The sequence below is a fragment of the Eschrichtius robustus genome, chromosome 20 (assembly GCF_028021215.1).
Source record: "Eschrichtius robustus isolate mEscRob2 chromosome 20, mEscRob2.pri, whole genome shotgun sequence".
In the NCBI taxonomy this organism is placed as follows: domain Eukaryota; kingdom Metazoa; phylum Chordata; class Mammalia; order Artiodactyla; family Eschrichtiidae; genus Eschrichtius; species Eschrichtius robustus.
In genome coordinates this window covers 5,827,387-5,843,897 of record NC_090843.1, presented here as the reverse complement: position 1 = coordinate 5,843,897, position 16,511 = coordinate 5,827,387, and the positions used below count along the sequence as shown (strand labels likewise).

Sequence of the window (16,511 nt, the reverse complement as noted above, 5' to 3'; positions counted from 1 at the left end):
CTGAGTTCAAATCCTGCCTCCGCCCTGTTCCAGCCACGTGCCTTTGGACAAGTCAACGAGCCTGTTTCAGAAATTTCTCCGTTGTAAACTGTTTGAAATAATGACCCGTGTCTCATGGTTGCTGGATGAATCCATTGCTTCATGGACATATGGATATAAATGGATACAAACCCCAGAAGTACAAAGCAGAGCATGTCGTAGTGACGGGTGGGGTGATGGGGCCACGTGAGGTAGCCCGAGCGTGGTGGCCGGGCCCCACGATCATCCTGTCCGCCCCACAACTCCCTTCCGCTGCCACCACTCTCAGCCCGGGAGCCGGGCAGTCTTGGCTGCCGACCTCCGGCCCCTGACCCCTCCATGTGCCCTTCCCTCCCGCAGACATGGGGAGCTTTGAGGAGAGCGAGAAGCACCAGAGCGTCGCCCACGGAGAAGCGGCCGTCATCCGCGCCCCACGCATCGCCAGCTTCCCACGGCCACAGGTGACCTGGTTCCGGGACGGCCGCAAGATCCCGCCCAGCAGCCGCATGTGAGCATGCTACCCTTGGTGGGGGGTGGGGGGCCGGCCCCGGGAGAGGAACTGTGGGGCCACGTAGGGCCCCCAGATGCTGAGGACGGAGGGCCCTCCTGCTCTGGGAGGGAGCCAGATGGGGTCGTCCCCGGTGAGGGAAGTCTGGTTTCCAGGGGCCTTTCTGGGAAAGTGCGGGCGGAGTCTTGGAACCATGACAGTTCCGTGGCCTCCCCGGGGAATCCCAGGCGTTGGCTCCACTCTCGGCTGGAGAATAATTCTGCCTCTAAGAGCACTTAAAAAACCCGAACTGGCACAGACAGAGGCTCGGTCACCGTGGTTCCAGGCCCAGGGTTCAGGGCACATGGGAGGGCGCTGGCACCTCCCCGGCAGGGTGTCTCCGCGGTGCCTGTGTGGCTGGGTGTCCACTGGAGTGCACGGCTGTGTGTGTTTTGGCTCCAGGGAGGAGGTGAGGCCAGGAGAGGCGGGAAGAGGAACACACGGTCCTTTCAGCGCTCACAAGGGCCCCTCTGTGCAGCCCGGAAGGGGGTTGTGGCAGCCTGGCTTGTGGGCAGAGTGACAGAAGCAACGCCTCCACAGAGGGCGAGGGGCAAAGCAGGGGACGCAGCGGCCCTCCTGACCCCCCTGGGAGAGCCAGCCCAGGCTGTCCTCTTTAGGACCCGCACTCTCCCCTACACTCTGCTCCCAGAAGAGAAGAAAGACCACCCTGGTCCTAGTCCGCTTGGGCCGCAGGTCCATTGTGGGTGGAGCCCATTCTGGTCTCTGTAGGAAGCAGAAGCCAAGACAGACAGTTCTTTCCTCTGGGGAACATGAGGTCCAGTGAGAGAAGCGTGATCTTAATAACGTGATGATATCCTGGCAACAAGAGTGGCTGTCATTTATGGAGTGCCTGCTGTGTTCTCAGGCCTGGGCTAAGCACACCCCCCATCACCATCTCCTCCGGGACGGACACACACCTCCCAGGGAGAGATGCTCTGTCTCGTTCCCTTTTCCATCCCCAGGTCCACCTCAAGAAATATTTGTTGAATGAATGACCCTCACAACAACCTTACGAGGTGGCTGATTTTACCCCCTTTTTACAGATGGTAAAATGAAGGCCCCCAGAGTTTAACTGCTTTGCCAAATCTCACGCAGCTGGTGCCAGGCTTGCCAACTCCAGAGTCAGGTCCTTAATTCTGCCTTATGTGGAAATTATATGAGAACAGGTACAAAGACATGGGAGCTAAAAAGGATAAAGTGATTGTACTTTTGGAGAATTGGTCCTGCTGATTCTCAACGTGGCTACCCTCTGAGATGATTTGGGACCATTTAAAATATATTGATTTTCGGATTCTACCCCTCACACATTCTTATTTCATTGAAACTGGGTGTACCGAGGCCTTGAGATTTTTAAAAGCTTCCCCGTGATTCCAGCATGCAGCCGCAATTGAGAGCCGCTGTCCTAGAATGTATGTTACCTACAGACACAATAGTGCTACGTAACAAGTGGTCCCAGTGGCCTGACGCAATAAGCATGTATTTGTCATGTGAACCGGCAGATTGGTGAGCTAGGCCTGGCTCTCTCACTTGGCTGGGGCTGGCTGACTAGAATGCCTGGGTGACTCAATTCTGCCCCACATGTCCCAGCCTCTAGCCAGTGGGCCCTAGCATCTCCTCCTGGCAGTCGCAGAAGAAGCAAAACGCAAGCTTCTGCCAACATCCCATTGGTCAAAGCAAGTCACGTGGTAGAACTCAGATCAAGAAGCCAGGAAATTGATTCTGCTCTTGAGCGAGAGGACGACAGAGTCACCTGGCTAAGGTGCTGCTACAGAGCAGGTGATGATTGGGTATACACACACGCACACCTTCCTGGTCACGCCTGCCCCCTCCCCACCTCCTCCAGTCCTCCTACCGAACGCACGAGAGAACACTGTGGGGATTTCATCTCAGCAATTACAGCAGATTAATATTCATAACCCAGAGGAAAGGTCCCTGGAAGCAAATTCTCTGGTGTGTGTTTGCTGGAGATACGCATCTGATGAGCGCTGTCAGTCAGTGGGGTGTACAAGGTGCTGAAAGCACGTGCTATCTACAGAGGACCACTCTCCCTCCCAGGGCACAAGTGGAGATGAGTAACCCCTGGCCCGTTCCTTGATACTCATTGTTGAAAAGGAGACAAGATTCCCATCAAAGACACATGCTGGGGGCTTTGGGCAGCTTCTAGCGTGATTTATTTTATTCTTAATTAAATGATCAGTTGGGCTCCCGTGGAGCTGAGAAAAAAGGGCACACTTCATAGGAGTGGGAGATGGAAGGTGGGAGGGAGCTGGGCCCATCAAAGCAGCGGGAAAGACCTAGGAAATTGAAACCAGAGGAGTGCGGCTGAAACATATCACCCAGCCCCTGCCTGAGAGTGGAGCCCTGATGTCCACGCCCTGCAAGAATTCCAGCAGCTTCCTTCAGTGTGGGTGCCTCTGGGGGCAGCAGGCCGGAAGCCCTCCTGACAGCCACAAATAGCTTTGTGCACTTTGGAGGTGAGGGGCAGGGTCGTTCTAGAACCATCTATCAAGGGGAAGGTCATCCTGCAGAAGGCGGCTAGCCCAGGGACCTTCCTTAGCCTCCTGCTGAGGACAGAGGGACAGCAGGTCAAAAGGCCACTGGCCCTTCCCCGGCTCTCTGCCTCCTGTTCACTGCGCACTGGGAACTCGAACCCAGGCCCCGGGGTCCCGGCCACAGTGCTTTCCTCTAGTTCCAGTCAAGGCCATGCTAGCTGCATCACAGACAGACCCCCAAATCCCAGGGACTTAGCGCCAGAGAAGTTTATTTCTTGCCAACTGAAAGTCCCACCGAGGGCAAGGGATGGGAGGGGCGCCCTCCTCCACAGCCAAGCTGGTGGGAGCTCCACCCTCATCCACACTGGGCTCCCAGTGGCCTCGCTGGTCCAAGCCCAGAAGCGGCGCACATCCTCCGTATCCCACTAGCTCAGCCAACTGCCCATCTGGGTGCAAGGCGGGCTGGGAAGGGTGACCCCTGGCTTCCCAAGATCTTCAGTTCTCTGCAGGAGGGGAGCCAGAAACAGAGGTAGATGGTGACCATCTCTGCCACCTGGATGTGCCGTCCCCCCCGACCCAGGACAGGGTACCAACCACCGCACAATCCACACATTCCATTTTGAACCCAGTAAATCGTTGTGCGGGCTGCCTGGTGCGTGGGGGACACTTAACAGCATCCCTGACCGCTACCCGCTAGTTACTAGTACAGCCCCACAGCTGGGATAACCAACACTTGTCCAGGCATTGCCAAAAGTCCCCTGGAAGGTGAAGCCACCCCTGACTGAGAACCACTGACCTAGAAGGATCCATCATAATATAGGCAAAATATAGGCAAAGGAGAGAAAGGGGGTGGGGAGAGTCTGTGTGGTCAAGGAGAGAAGGAATTGGAGGTGGGGGGCCTTCTCTGGACGCCAAAAGAGGGGTTCAGGACAGGCGGGTGTACTGGGGAGGGGGACCAGGCCATGCCCAGGGTGGCCACCTGCCAAAGATTTCATCTAGCTGGCTTCTACATCACCAGGGCAGCGGCTGGGGAAGCTGGAACCCAGGGGGTCCACATGCACTGCTGCCTGTCATGAGCCCTGACCTTGGACTGTGTGCCCGGAGAGGGCTGAGTGACAGGGAGGGGACAGCCTCAGGCCACCTGGGGGCTAACAGAAGCAGCCACAGGAGTCAGAATCAGCCTCAGCCTCAGGGCTGGAAGGGGTCTTCACCCGCATCTGCCTCCACCCCTTACACAGATAAGGAGACTGAGGCCCAGCAAGAAGGAGGCTGTGAGCTCCTTAGAGGCAGGGGCCAGAGCTCCACCCCGGAGCTGCCCCCCTGCCCTGGCCACAGCCCAGCCTCTCTTTCCCCAGCCCTCACCCACCCCCACAAGCTCCACTAAAGGACCAGGGCCCCTGCAGGAGAGTCCCACGTGAGGAGGTGGTCACCATCCCTGTCCCATTGTGTCGATTTTAAAATATTTTAGCTGGCTCTGTCCTCACTCCCATCACCTCATTAGCTGGAGGTTAAAAGAGCTCTCCGGGGGGAAAAACAAAAACAAACAAAAAAGACATCATTAGGGTTCCCAGGAATTGGGGCAGGAGGGCTTTGTCTTCCTGCTTCCTGGAGCTCGGCAGGCAGCGTGAGACTCAGCACGCGAACCCCCAAAACCAGGCAGAAGGAGGGACCTCAGCACAGCCAGGCTGGGAGAGACCAGGCTGGAGAGGCATTCATGGGGATGTTTATTTGAGAGCCCATTTAAAACTCTGTTACGTTCACCTAATGGGAAAATTTGAAAAGAATTCAACTGGATTTGTCCTTGTTAAACGAACATTAAGGATATTTAACAGCTGTCTCGGGCACATCACATTAAAATCCAGAGAGAGACTTGACAAACTAATGGTTTTGTTTGTCATCAGGAGGATGGGTGAGAGGAGGTGCCAGGGTGCAGAGCCAGGGTGGGCAGTGCTTCTGCACCCACGTCCAATGGGGTCCCCAAATTCCCGCCTGCAAAAGCCCTGCACTCGGCCCGCGGACATGGGAGCTGAGGGGCTGCAGGATGGGATCCCAGCAGTGGAAACCAGGTTGGGAGCAAACAGCCCATGTCTACACCCCACTACCCGGCCCGTCCCCTTTTTCCCTCTCAACCAGCCCCGATGGCCCCTCTTTTATTGACCAGATTTGGGGAGAAGGAAATCCCCCTAAGAGGGGGATGGGGGGAGATGTGAACCCCAGAAGGCTGTGTTACAGGCAGGCTGTAGCCTTTGAATCAACCTAAACAGATTCAGGATTAGGTTAAGGCAGTGATTCTGGAATGATCATGTTCATTTCTAAATTCATTCTCGTCTCTCATCATTTATTCATTCATTCACTGATTCTGGTGAATGAATTTCTTTAGTTCTAGATACTCCTGGTGCAGAGGTAACCCCACACAGCCATCCACGCTGTGACACAGTAAAGGGTAGAATTCCAGGGGAGCTCTGGCCCCTAACCAGGCCTGGGGGCGGGGAGTGGCAGAGAAGTGTCACCTGGACAGTCTCAGACCCCTGGGCATGTTCTGTATTGGGGTCTTATCCCCAGCGCTGGTGGAGTATTGGGATTCTCTGCAAACTAAACATGGCTGGAGTTCAGGCAGTAAGTGGTCCCAGGGGGTGGGCTGGAGGAGGGGGTCTTGGGGTGCCTGGCTTCGTGTCCCCAGATGCTCAGGCTCAACAGGCCCACCAGAGGCGTCCTTTTCCTCTTCCCAGAGCCATCACCCTGGAGAACACCCTTGTCATCCTGTCAACAGTGGCCCCCGACGCAGGCCGCTACTACGCGCAAGCTGTTAATGACAAGAATGGGGATAACAAGACCAGCCAGCCCATCACTCTCGCCGTGGAGAGTAAGTAAGCCACAGGGCCTGCGACCAATGGTGGAGCGCGTCGTTAAATCTTGGGAATGGGGCTCCGGGGGGTCATTGGGAAGACGGAATGGCAGTGGAGGGGGGAGGCTGGGAAAGGGCAGGGGAGGCGCCATCCCAAGGAGGAGGGGGCCCAGCTGGGGGTGGGAGTGGGAGGTGGAGGCCGGGAGGGAGCTGAATTCTGGACCCCATGCCCATGACGAGTCTGAGATCCTATCAGGAGGGGGGGGGACACTTAGCCTGGCTGTTAGCTGGGCCCCTGGGGGCCCAGGGAGGGCGTGGAATATAGGAGAAAGTGTGTGCACTAGAGGATCCCCACCACCCCTGGGGCTCAGGTGCTGGTGGGCTGAGCCCGCCAGGAGATGGGAAGCTCATTTTTAAAGAAATATACTGACTGCCTCTACTCAGCTGGCATGTCAAAAGCGCCACTTTTACTTGGAGCCAAGCCATCCTCACCGATGGGAACACATGCTCTCTGCCCAGGCTCCTGCCTAAAAGTGCCCCTGTGTCCATCCCCAGAGACCACCCCGCACCCTGGAAGAGAGAGGCAAGGCTCTCCCCCGTGGAAGAGCACAGAGGAGAGCAAATGGAAAGGGTGACTCCTTGGGTGTCTTTGGCAAAGAAGTATTTGTCCAGCCAAGGCTGAAGGCAGGTTTCCGACTGGTGATGGAGATGCTGGGGGTGTCCCGCCCGGCCTGGTTCTACCCGGCCCGCTCCCTCCATGCTCCATCCCTGGGATGGAGAGGTGGTTGGGGGGTCACAGAGTACGCGGGACAAGGCCAGAGCTTCCAGAGCTTCCCGCAGCGGCCAAGCAGCCACACAGGCTGGGGGAACCAGATGCTCACGTCCCTCCACATCTGTACAACTGCTGCTCCAAAAGCCAGCCTCGTTTGTCATCCACGGTCCTGCTGGGATGCACCCGCCAGCTCGGAACCTTCCCGTGTCCTTCCTCTGATCCCAGCCTCTGTCTTCAAGGGCCCAGAAAGCCCAGAACATTCCCCAATCCCGACCTGCCCACTCCTGGGCCTTCTGAGCACCAGCAGAGCCCCTTCCCACGCGTGCAGTGATCTCCTTCCCCCAGACCGCATTCCTGCCTGCCTAGAAGGAAACCTGGGTGCAGGGAGCAGAGTTCCAGTCTGGATACTGACCTATCAGGGTCACGGGTGTAACCTCTGATGTTGCCCTGGGCCAGGGTCTCAGTCTCGTCCCGGCAACCTGGGGCCTAGCCCATGACCTGGGGCTGCTGTTTCTATAGGAAAAGGAAGGTGGCCATCAGAGGGATGTTTGTCCCCATGTATTTTCCAGCGCTTAGAATACCTAGAGTCTCATGGAATTGAATCATTTGGTGGGAGGGGTGTTTACGGTCCGAGTCAAGGCCAGGCATCTTCCTGGGTGACTCAGCTGACCCTGAGACCGAGGTTGGAGGCTCCCTCCCGCTCTGTGCTCCTCCCCCCAGCACCCTCCTCTTGGCGGGAATTGCACCAGCTGTTCTCCTGGCCAACTGGGCGGGCTCTTCACTCTCTGCTGCCTCCCCCAGCCCTCCGGCTGGCCCTGGCCCAAGAGAGGCAGGCAGGGTCCCTTGGGACCCCCATGTGTGCCCAAGCCTCCCCCGCCCCACCCCCGTTGTCTGTTTCTCCCCCACCCCGTCGCCCCTCGCCTCCTGCTCTCACGGTGATTGGTACTGGATTGAGAGCGAAGTCAGCTGATTAGCAGCTAATTTCTCCTCCCACGAGTGACTGCACTTCAAATCCCGGTGCCTGTCACTGACACAAATCCCCCAGCTGCCTGCCTGCCTGCCTGCCTGCCGGCCAGTTTCCTAGGAGCAATTGCCACTTCGCCCACCACCGGCTGCATCTCCCCTCATCTGTCTCGCCCCAGCCTCACCTCTCCCTCTGCTCTCCCCCCTCCCCCCTTCCTCCCTCCTCTGCTCAGGGCAGCTCAGCCTCTTAGCAGCCCTCAGGGGACATCCATGCTCTTCAGAAATGGAGAAGGAGAGAGCAAAGGCCAGTGACCCCCCCCACCGCCGAGTTGCCCTCTGCCCAGGTGTCACCCAGGTGACCTCACACGGACTGTCACAGCTCTTGAAAAGTTCATACCTGGCTGGTGGTCCCCCTGGGTGGCAATCAGAGCTGCACTGTCCAATAGAATTATAATATGAGCCACATATGTAATTTAAAACTTGCCACTGGCCTCACTTTTTCAGAAGGAAAAAGAAACAGGTGAAATTAATCTTATTATATTTTATTTACCCAACATATCCAAAATATTAGCTGTTGAACATACAATCAATAGAGAAAATATTAATGAGATACTTTACACTGGGTTTCTTTTTCCTACTAAGTCTTCCAAATCCGTGTGTATTTTGCACTTAAAGCACATCTCAATTTGGATGCTGGATTTTCATCTGAAATACGTGATCTGTATTTAGATTTCATAAAATTTACAGCTGGAAAGGTGGGATCATATGCCCAAGTTTTTCCACACATACTTAAAAGTGTTCTAACAACTGATTTGGGGATCTGCTTTTAATTAACTGTAAATTAGGTAAAATTAAATCCCATTGCATCAAAGGGGCACCAGTCACGTTTCAAGAGCTCGTAGCCACCTGTGGTTCTCGCCCCACCCCTGCCCATGTTGGACAGGGTAGGTCTGCCCTGGGCCCATGAGTGCCTGGAAGCCTGCCCAGCAGAGGGGAGCAGCTCGCCTCCCTGCTCCCCACCCACTTGACCCGTGGCCCAGTCACGTGGTCCCCGAGCCACAGCTTCCTCGCCTGTGGCAAAACATAGTTGGGAGGATTCGATGAGATGACTCGGGGAGAATGGATCAGAGTGGGTGTCCCCCGTTGCGCCTGTTATCAAAATCGTCCTGGGGCAGCAAGACCCAACCTTGCCCCCACGTGGGGAGCCCCTAAGCTTCCTCGTGCCCCAGGGCCCCGTCCACATCACGAGCTCATGTGGAAGATGCCCGTCCTTGCTCTGGTTTGCATGTGGTTTTCTTGCTTGATCTTTAGGGCCCCATTCACCCCGCTGTCCAGAGCAGTGCCTGAGCATGGCCAGGCTGTCCCCCTCCCCCTGGCTGGCCCTCCAGAGACCCTGAGGCAGTACAGGCCTCCCTGCAGAGAGTGCCTGATAGAAAGGTGCGTCCTGCCGAGGGTGGGTCCACCCAAGCGGTCCCCCTCTGCCTCCACATCACACCAACAGCCTCCCTTTCCGTCGCCCCACATGCTGGGCACCGTCCGGCACTCTGCTGCTGCATCGTTACAGCAACCCCTGGAGGCAGTCTGTTATTCCCCTCCACGAGTTACAGATGAGAAAGTGGGGGAAACAGGCCTAAGAGGTGAAGCAATTTACTTCCCAGCGACATTCGCTAATGATGCACAAACCCGAGAATGGAACCATGTTTCCTTGGCTGCCAAACTCACCTCATTAACCGCTCCCCAGACGTCCCAGAGGGAGACAGATCTCCCTTTTGGCCACTGCCGCCCCCTGAGAGGCACCTGCTGTCTGCTTCCTCGAGACTCTCCAGAAGTTACCCCGCCCCAGTCTTTACCTCCCAGTCATGGCTGCCACCGGCTCCCCTGCTCTCTCCGGGCCCTGCCACTGGTTGCAAACCCACTTCCTCCACCCTGATTCTCCTTGACCGCTCAGGACGTTCAGCTCCACCGACCCCCCTCCCTGGCACCCCGTAACCTGAGCTTCCTCAACCCTGCGTGTCTCCCCCAGTTCTCCCGTCTCCTGCTTCCTTCTCCCCTGACGTGAACAAGCCGATGCCTGGTTCTCTGCCCTTTGTCCCTCCCACTCCCCCACCCCTGGTCCCCGGGGTCCCCCTTGCCCCACCCTCCTGTTCTCTCCGGGCGCGTCACCCCCCCCGGGGCTCCTGCCTCGTGTTGCTGAATGTCCCCTCTTGGGTACCTTCATTCCGACATCCCACTGCCATCTCCAACCCAGGGAGACAAAATCCCAACCCATCTCCCTTCTTTGAAAACCTGTTCCTCTTGGGCTTAACTCTTCTCTGTAAAGGGGGCCCCATGTCCAGGCATCTTGTCCTCGTGTCTGTCGACCCCTCCGTGTAATGTGCCCACCTAGGGCCGACTTCCAACCCATAGCCCAGCTTGTAAATTCTCAGTAATCTGGCCCTGACCCAACTTCTCCCAGTCAGATCTACTCCGCCTAGCAGGGATGGAAAATGGGATTCACCTCATCGGCCAGCTCTGATCCATTGTTGGTGCTATGTTAAGAAGGATTCTGAGGACACATCTGGGCTCAGCCAGGAAAAGCACTGACCAATCAGGAGAGTGGGCTGGGGACGGGGCAGCATGTGGGCCAGGATCCATCACGTCTGCTCTGGGGCTCTCCCCCCTCATCCATCCCAGCGCTCTGAGGCCACCCCGGCATCGTGCCCACATTTACCTCCGGCTCCCCCCGTTCACCTCACCTTCACTCACACAGCGCTCCTGTTCTGGAATGTTCTTCCTTCTGGCTTCTCTGAGTTCCACTCAAGTTCCCCCATCTCCTGTGAGTCCCCAGGGAGCACTTGAGGCTTTGCCTGATCTCCTGTAGCCCTTAACACGTGTGTCCTCCTTCCCTCGGTCAAGAGGCCCCTGAGAGTCCGTGACTTCACCTCCTGGTAGCCTCTGGCTCCATCACTTGGTCCAGGCTGGGTTGGGGGTGGAGGGAAGAAGCAAGGAAACATCCCCCCACCCAAGCACAGGCAGACAAATCCCCAGAGGATGGACTGTCATCTGTTGAGCACCTACTATGTGCCAGGGACTCTGCGCTTACCCCAGAGCAGCTTAGCCGTGCCCCCCCCCCCCCGGACCCTCCTTCCAACACCCGTCATGTGCATCTTTAATCTCTTAGACGTCCAAGCGCGGATCTGACTTCTTCCCAGACTGCACGCCATGAGGACAGACCCCCGTACCCATCTCACTCGGCGGGGAATCCCTGGTGCCTGGTACACAGTCTGGCACACACAGAGCCCTTACCCAGAAAAGATTTGTTGAGTCGGGAGCTGATCCCACACAACCCTGAGAGGCGGTGATTTCTACCCCCATTCTGCAGCTGAGAAAAACTGAGACTCGGGGGATGAGGTGACCAGCCGGAGTCACGCCCAGGATGCCTGGGGCAGAGCAAGATTTTGAGCCAGGTCTTCCTGACCGCCAGGCCCTCCTTCACTGCATCCGGGGCCCCTTCCCTCGTACCCTGCAAGCAGCCACCTGGACCTGGGCAGGACGGGGTCCCTGGGTGGGTGTCAGTCTCCCCTTTAACCTCCTAAAGCCAACAAGGCAGCCCTGAGGTCAGGGGGGCAGCCCTCATATTTTTAAACTCCGAGGGCTCTGTTTACCCATTGACGCCGTGGGGCTCTAACTGTCTGTCTTCTCCTCGTGCGCCAGTAATCTGGGCCTCCGTACCTGCGCACCCCGGCATGTAGTAAACAATGTGGAGCACACTTTTATGGATTCAGCTATATCAGCAGCTTTCAATCCAATCGCTCTTTATGGCACCTACATGAGGCTTTTATATTGTTGCAATTATTTTGGTTTATATGCTTCCTTTCTTCCCCCCTTCATTTTAGTTTATTTTTTACATTTTATTCCCATTCTACCTGGGCCTTTCCCAGCAAGGCCTGGAGGCCCGGCAGGAAAACCCTTCCCGGGGCTGACTGGAGTGGACTGACTTCCCCATAAAGCATGTCCTATTGCTGTTACCTGGGGGCCGTGCGTTTCATTATGGCCTGCCACCTCCAGAACCTCCCGGTTAGGGACCACCTGGATGGATTTGTTGTGAGGGAAAGTCCTTGGTGGCTGTATTTCTGGGAGCCATAGAGCAGATGTACAGAGAATATTGGAGTTTCTGCCAGCATTGGGCCTATGCTGACCCACAAAGTTAAGAACCTGGCCACTTCTTAAAGAACTCAAAAAATATAAAAAAGGAAATGCTCCTGTCTCTGTTAGGAGAGTTTGGGGTGTTGTTTTGCTTTAATAAAGCCCAGTCATGATAAGTTCTCTTTCATTTTAGTCGTAGACCCTGGAAGTTATACAACGATAGCTCCAGTCCCATGCATTCATTCACCTAACAGATGTATTTGAGCACCTACTGTGTGCTGTGTGGCATGGTTCTGGAAGTGGGGGCGAACAGGACTGTCTTGACTCAGGCTGCCGTAACAGAATACCACAGGCGGTGGGGCTCAAACACAGACATTTACTTGTCATAGTTCTGGAAGTCCAAGATGAAGGTACCAACAGGGTTGGTTTTGGCTGAAGGCTCTCTTCCCTGGCTTGCAGACGGCTGCCTTCTTACTGTGTCCTCACATGGCAGAGAGAGAGCTCTGGGGCCTCTTCCTCATCTTATCAAGGCACTAACCCTGTTGGATTAGGGCCCCACCATTACGACCTTGTTTAACCCAATTACCTCTTAAAGACCCCACTGCAAACACAGGGGAGTTAGGGCTTCAACATATGAATGGGGGTGGGGTGGGGACAATTCAGTCCAAAGCAAAAGCAAATGAGGTTCCTGCCTCACAGAATGTATTAATTTCCTAAGGGCCACAAACTGGGTGACCTATCACAACAGAAATTTACTCTCGCACAGAAGTCTGAAATCAAGGTGTCGGCTTGCCCACGCTCTCTCTGACAGGTGTAAGGGAGGATCCTTTCCTGCCTCTCCAAGCCTTTGGCAGTTGCAGGCAATCCTTGATGTTCCTTGGCTTATAATTCATTACTGCAATCTCTGCCTCTGTCTTCACCTGGCCTTCTCCCCAGTGGGTCTGTGTCTAAATTTGCCTCTTCTTATACAGACACATCATATTGGACTTTGGGCCCACCCTGATGCAGTAAGACTGCATCTTAACTTGATTGCACTTGCAAAGACCCTATTTTCAAATAAGGTGACATTCACAGCTGCCATGGACTTGAATCTGAGGGACAGTATTCAACCAACTACAGGGAGTTTGCATTCTGGTAGAAGAGGTGGCAAATGAAGCAGTAAGCCAACAAGATAAATGCAGGTGGAGGGAAGGATTTTGAAGGCAAAAAACCAGGACAGGGGGACGGGGACGAGGGAGTGGCTGCATTACAGGAGGAGCGGGAGAGGCCTTGAGGTCTCCAGTGCACTCTCCCTGGACACTGTGTGGAGACCCATCAGCAGAGGAGGTGGAAGGGACCCCGGGGTCAGTGTCTGGAGGTTCGGCTCTGGGGCTGCTGGGGTGTCTGTCCCATGGCCACCTGCCCCCCCTCCATGAGGACAAAGGTCTCCCGTGGCATCCCTGTAATGGGGGGGTGGGATTTCCGGCCTCTGTTCCCAGCTGACACCTGTCCTCTCTCCAGATGTAGGGGGCCCCGCAGACCCCATCGCTCCAACCATCATCATTCCTCCCAAGAACACCAGCGTGGTGGCCGGGACCTCAGAGGTGACCATGGAGTGCGTGGCCAATGCCAGGTGGGCAGTGCCCCTCCCCCACTTTAACTCCAGCGAGCGCTCCTGACCTGTGGGCTCGGAGGAGACCGGTCGGAATTCAGACAGGCCCAGAAGTGTCACGTGAGGACCCATGAAAGAAGATGGGGTATTTAGCCTAGAGGAGGGGTGATGGGTGGGTTGTCAGAGAGCCATCGGATACAAGCAGGGCCCGCCCGAGAGGAGAGCCCACGCCTCGAGGCATGGCAGCAGTTACGGGGCAGCAGATCCCAGCCCGGGATATTTGGGGCTGGTGGGGGATCCACTCATACTTCCAACGTTCAGAGCAGCCTGGAGAGGGGTGGCTCACCTCTGCCAGCAGTGCCCTCCTCGCGTGCAGGCATGGGCGAGAGGGAAGCTGTGCTAGGAGACAGGTCACGTGATGGACTTTGCAGGAGGGCAGACCTGGGGTCAGGTGTAAATGCGGCCCCTTCTCAGCCGTGTACGACCCTCACTTCTCTCCCTTGGTCGTGTGTGGGCATCACAAGTAGGGGAAAGGCTGCCAGGATGCAACAGAACACGTTAAGGGAGCAGAGAAGGGCCTACATAACACCATTCAGGCCAGGCTGCCCAAACTCACTCGACCACGAAACCCCTTTTTCATGGGACCCCTCTGAGCCCCCGGGGAACTAGCACAGACCCCACTTTGGCAGATCTGCGCTTGGGGATCCATCAGGTGCTAAACAGGGGAGCCGGGCAAACTCCAGCTCAGGGGAGCCGGGGTCAGTGATGGAGGAAAGGGGGCCCAACTCACACCCTCAGCCCTCTCTCAAAGTTGGGGGTGCGTATGTCCACCTGCCTGCCTTTGTTTCCCCATCTCCAAACTTTGGGTGCTTCTCTCCCATTTCAACTTGTCACTTTCCCTCACCTTTCACACTTTCCTATCCACTGACTTCTATGGGATGGGGCACGGCACACGGAGCAGAGCAGAAGAAAGAGAGATGCATGCAAAGGACACTTTTCTGCTCTCGAGAGCCCCCGAGCATGAGTTACCCCCGGGACCGGGTCCTGTGTGAATCCATCCACCCTCGCCACAACCCCTAGGTGGGCACAGTTGCCCCCATTTCACAGACGAGGAAACTGAGGCCCAGAGCACTGAAGGAACCGCACCAAACAACGGCTTGCGCCTAGAAAGTGTCAGGGGCGTGGGCAAACCCAGGCAGCCTGGCCCCGGACCTGCATTCCTTACCATGCCCTGCCCTGTCTCTCGGGCCTCTGAAGTCTCTGTGGCTGATGGCCTGCCTCCCTCGCCCCCCCCCCACCCCACCCAGGCCCCTGATGAAGCTGCACATCATTTGGAAGAAGGATGGGGTGCTGCTGTCCAGCGGCATCAGCGACTACAACCGCCGGCTCACCATCCCCAACCCCACGGGCAACGCCGCCGGTTACTACGAGTGTGAGGCCATCCTTCGCAGCAGCGGTGCCCCCTCTGTCGTCCGTGGCGCCTACCTGTCTGTGCTGGGTGAGACGGGGTGGGGCCGCTGGGGTCCCCCAAGCATGGCTGGGGCCTACTTAAGGGTGACCCGAGCGGTGGCCATACCAACAGGAGCACAGCTCTGACACCCTCCCCTGGTCCCCCCCTCCTGCAGAACCGCCTCAGTTTGTCAAGGAGCCAGAGAGACACATCACAGCAGAGATGGAGAAAGTGGTGGACGTCCCCTGTCGGGCCAAAGGTAACGCGGTGGTGTGGATGGAGGGGGACAGCAGGGACCCCCGGACCTTCAGCCGCTCCTGTCCCTGACACGGACTTTTCTAAATTCTGCCTCCTTCTCATCACTGAGCAGAGAGTCAGTCTGGCTGTAGGCAGACACCCCAGGAAACAAACAGGCCAAATTACCATAATCTCAGGGCTGGAAATCAACCCCGTGTTACCATAACTTGAAGGTTACAAATGAATCCAAATTACCGTAATTTCAGGATAGGTGACAGACCCAAATTGCCCATAATTTGAGAGCTGTAGACAATGCCAAATTATCGTAATGTCAGAACTGCTAGAGCTTGAGTGCATCTCTGCCTGGTGTCTGGGCCATTTTGCTTCATCTCCTCCCACCATTTTTACTTAACCCCGCCTTGTCAGAGTTCTTGCAGACTTTCTACTTTTCCCATTCCCCACCCGCCCTCCTTCAGGTTCCACTGAGCTAAAAGGCACCCTGAAACCAGGGTGAAATCTGGGATTATGAGATGATAGGGGAGAAGCGTGCATGACGGGACAGGGTCTGACGTTGAACAGAGAGGAGAATGTAGCCCAGGCAGGAGGGAGGGTCCAGTGGAGGGGGAGGGGGGATACTGACCCCCGTTCTGAGACCACACCAGGGGAAGACAGAGATCCATTCATGTATTGAACAAACGTTTTTGGAGGGCTTATCATGTGCTGATACTGTTCTCGGGGCTGGAGAGACACAGAATGAACCAAACAGCCAAATCCCCGCTCTTACAGAACTTAACGTTCTCATGAGGAAGGCAGACAAACCAATAAGCAAATAAAGATAGCGTGTTTCATTTCATCTGAAATGCCATGGGTTGTAAGATGCCCCACTATTTTATGTGCCTCTAAGAAAGAAAAGGGACTGCCAATTAAATGATGACTTGCTGTCGATTGTAAGACACGTCCTGATTTGAGACGTTACAATGTGAAAGAAGGCACTGCTTGGAGTGGATGAAATATTAGAGGACGTCAGGGTTGAAAAGTGCTGGGAAGGAAAAACAAGCAGGCTGAGGGGGCTCGGAGCCACGGGGTGGTCTTTCGAATGGGGTTTGGGGACCTTTTCTGTAGATGTCACATTTGAGCAGAGACGCAGTGAGAGAGGTGAGAGGGCCAGGGGATACCTATGGGAAGAGCATGCCAGGCTGGGGACACAGCTTGGGGAAGGCTGAGGGGTAAGGGGAGCCCCCATTCACCTCCCTGTGCGACCCGGTAGGAAGGGGCTTCCGAAGGAACACTGATCCCATCTGCATGCCCCTTGACACAGGGCTCTCTGGTCACCTGGGTTTGTGAAAGCCCAGTTGGAGGTTCCCAGAGCACACAAAAGACGCTGCTAAACATTGCAGGAAAAATATAGCTTGTCCAGTCCAGCCTTTCCAAGCTAAACTAACCCCAGGATCTTTTAAATTTTCTTGGAACG

At 56.0% G+C, this 16,511-nt stretch overlaps 1 protein-coding gene across 4 annotated transcripts in view; it reads left to right on the top strand.

Annotated features, from left to right (window-relative positions):
* Positions 1-16,511, top strand: part of SDK2 (sidekick cell adhesion molecule 2) — a 266,204-nt gene that overhangs the window by 170,408 nt on the left and 79,285 nt on the right. For all 4 annotated transcript variants that reach the window (XM_068530696.1, XM_068530694.1, XM_068530697.1 and 1 more), the window contains exons 4-8: positions 379-526; positions 5,787-5,920; positions 13,263-13,374; positions 14,661-14,851; positions 14,979-15,062. In XM_068530696.1, the coding sequence (XP_068386797.1) occupies positions 379-526; positions 5,787-5,920; positions 13,263-13,374; positions 14,661-14,851; positions 14,979-15,062 (669 nt within the window). The remainder of the gene's footprint in view (positions 1-378; positions 527-5,786; positions 5,921-13,262; positions 13,375-14,660; positions 14,852-14,978; positions 15,063-16,511) is intronic.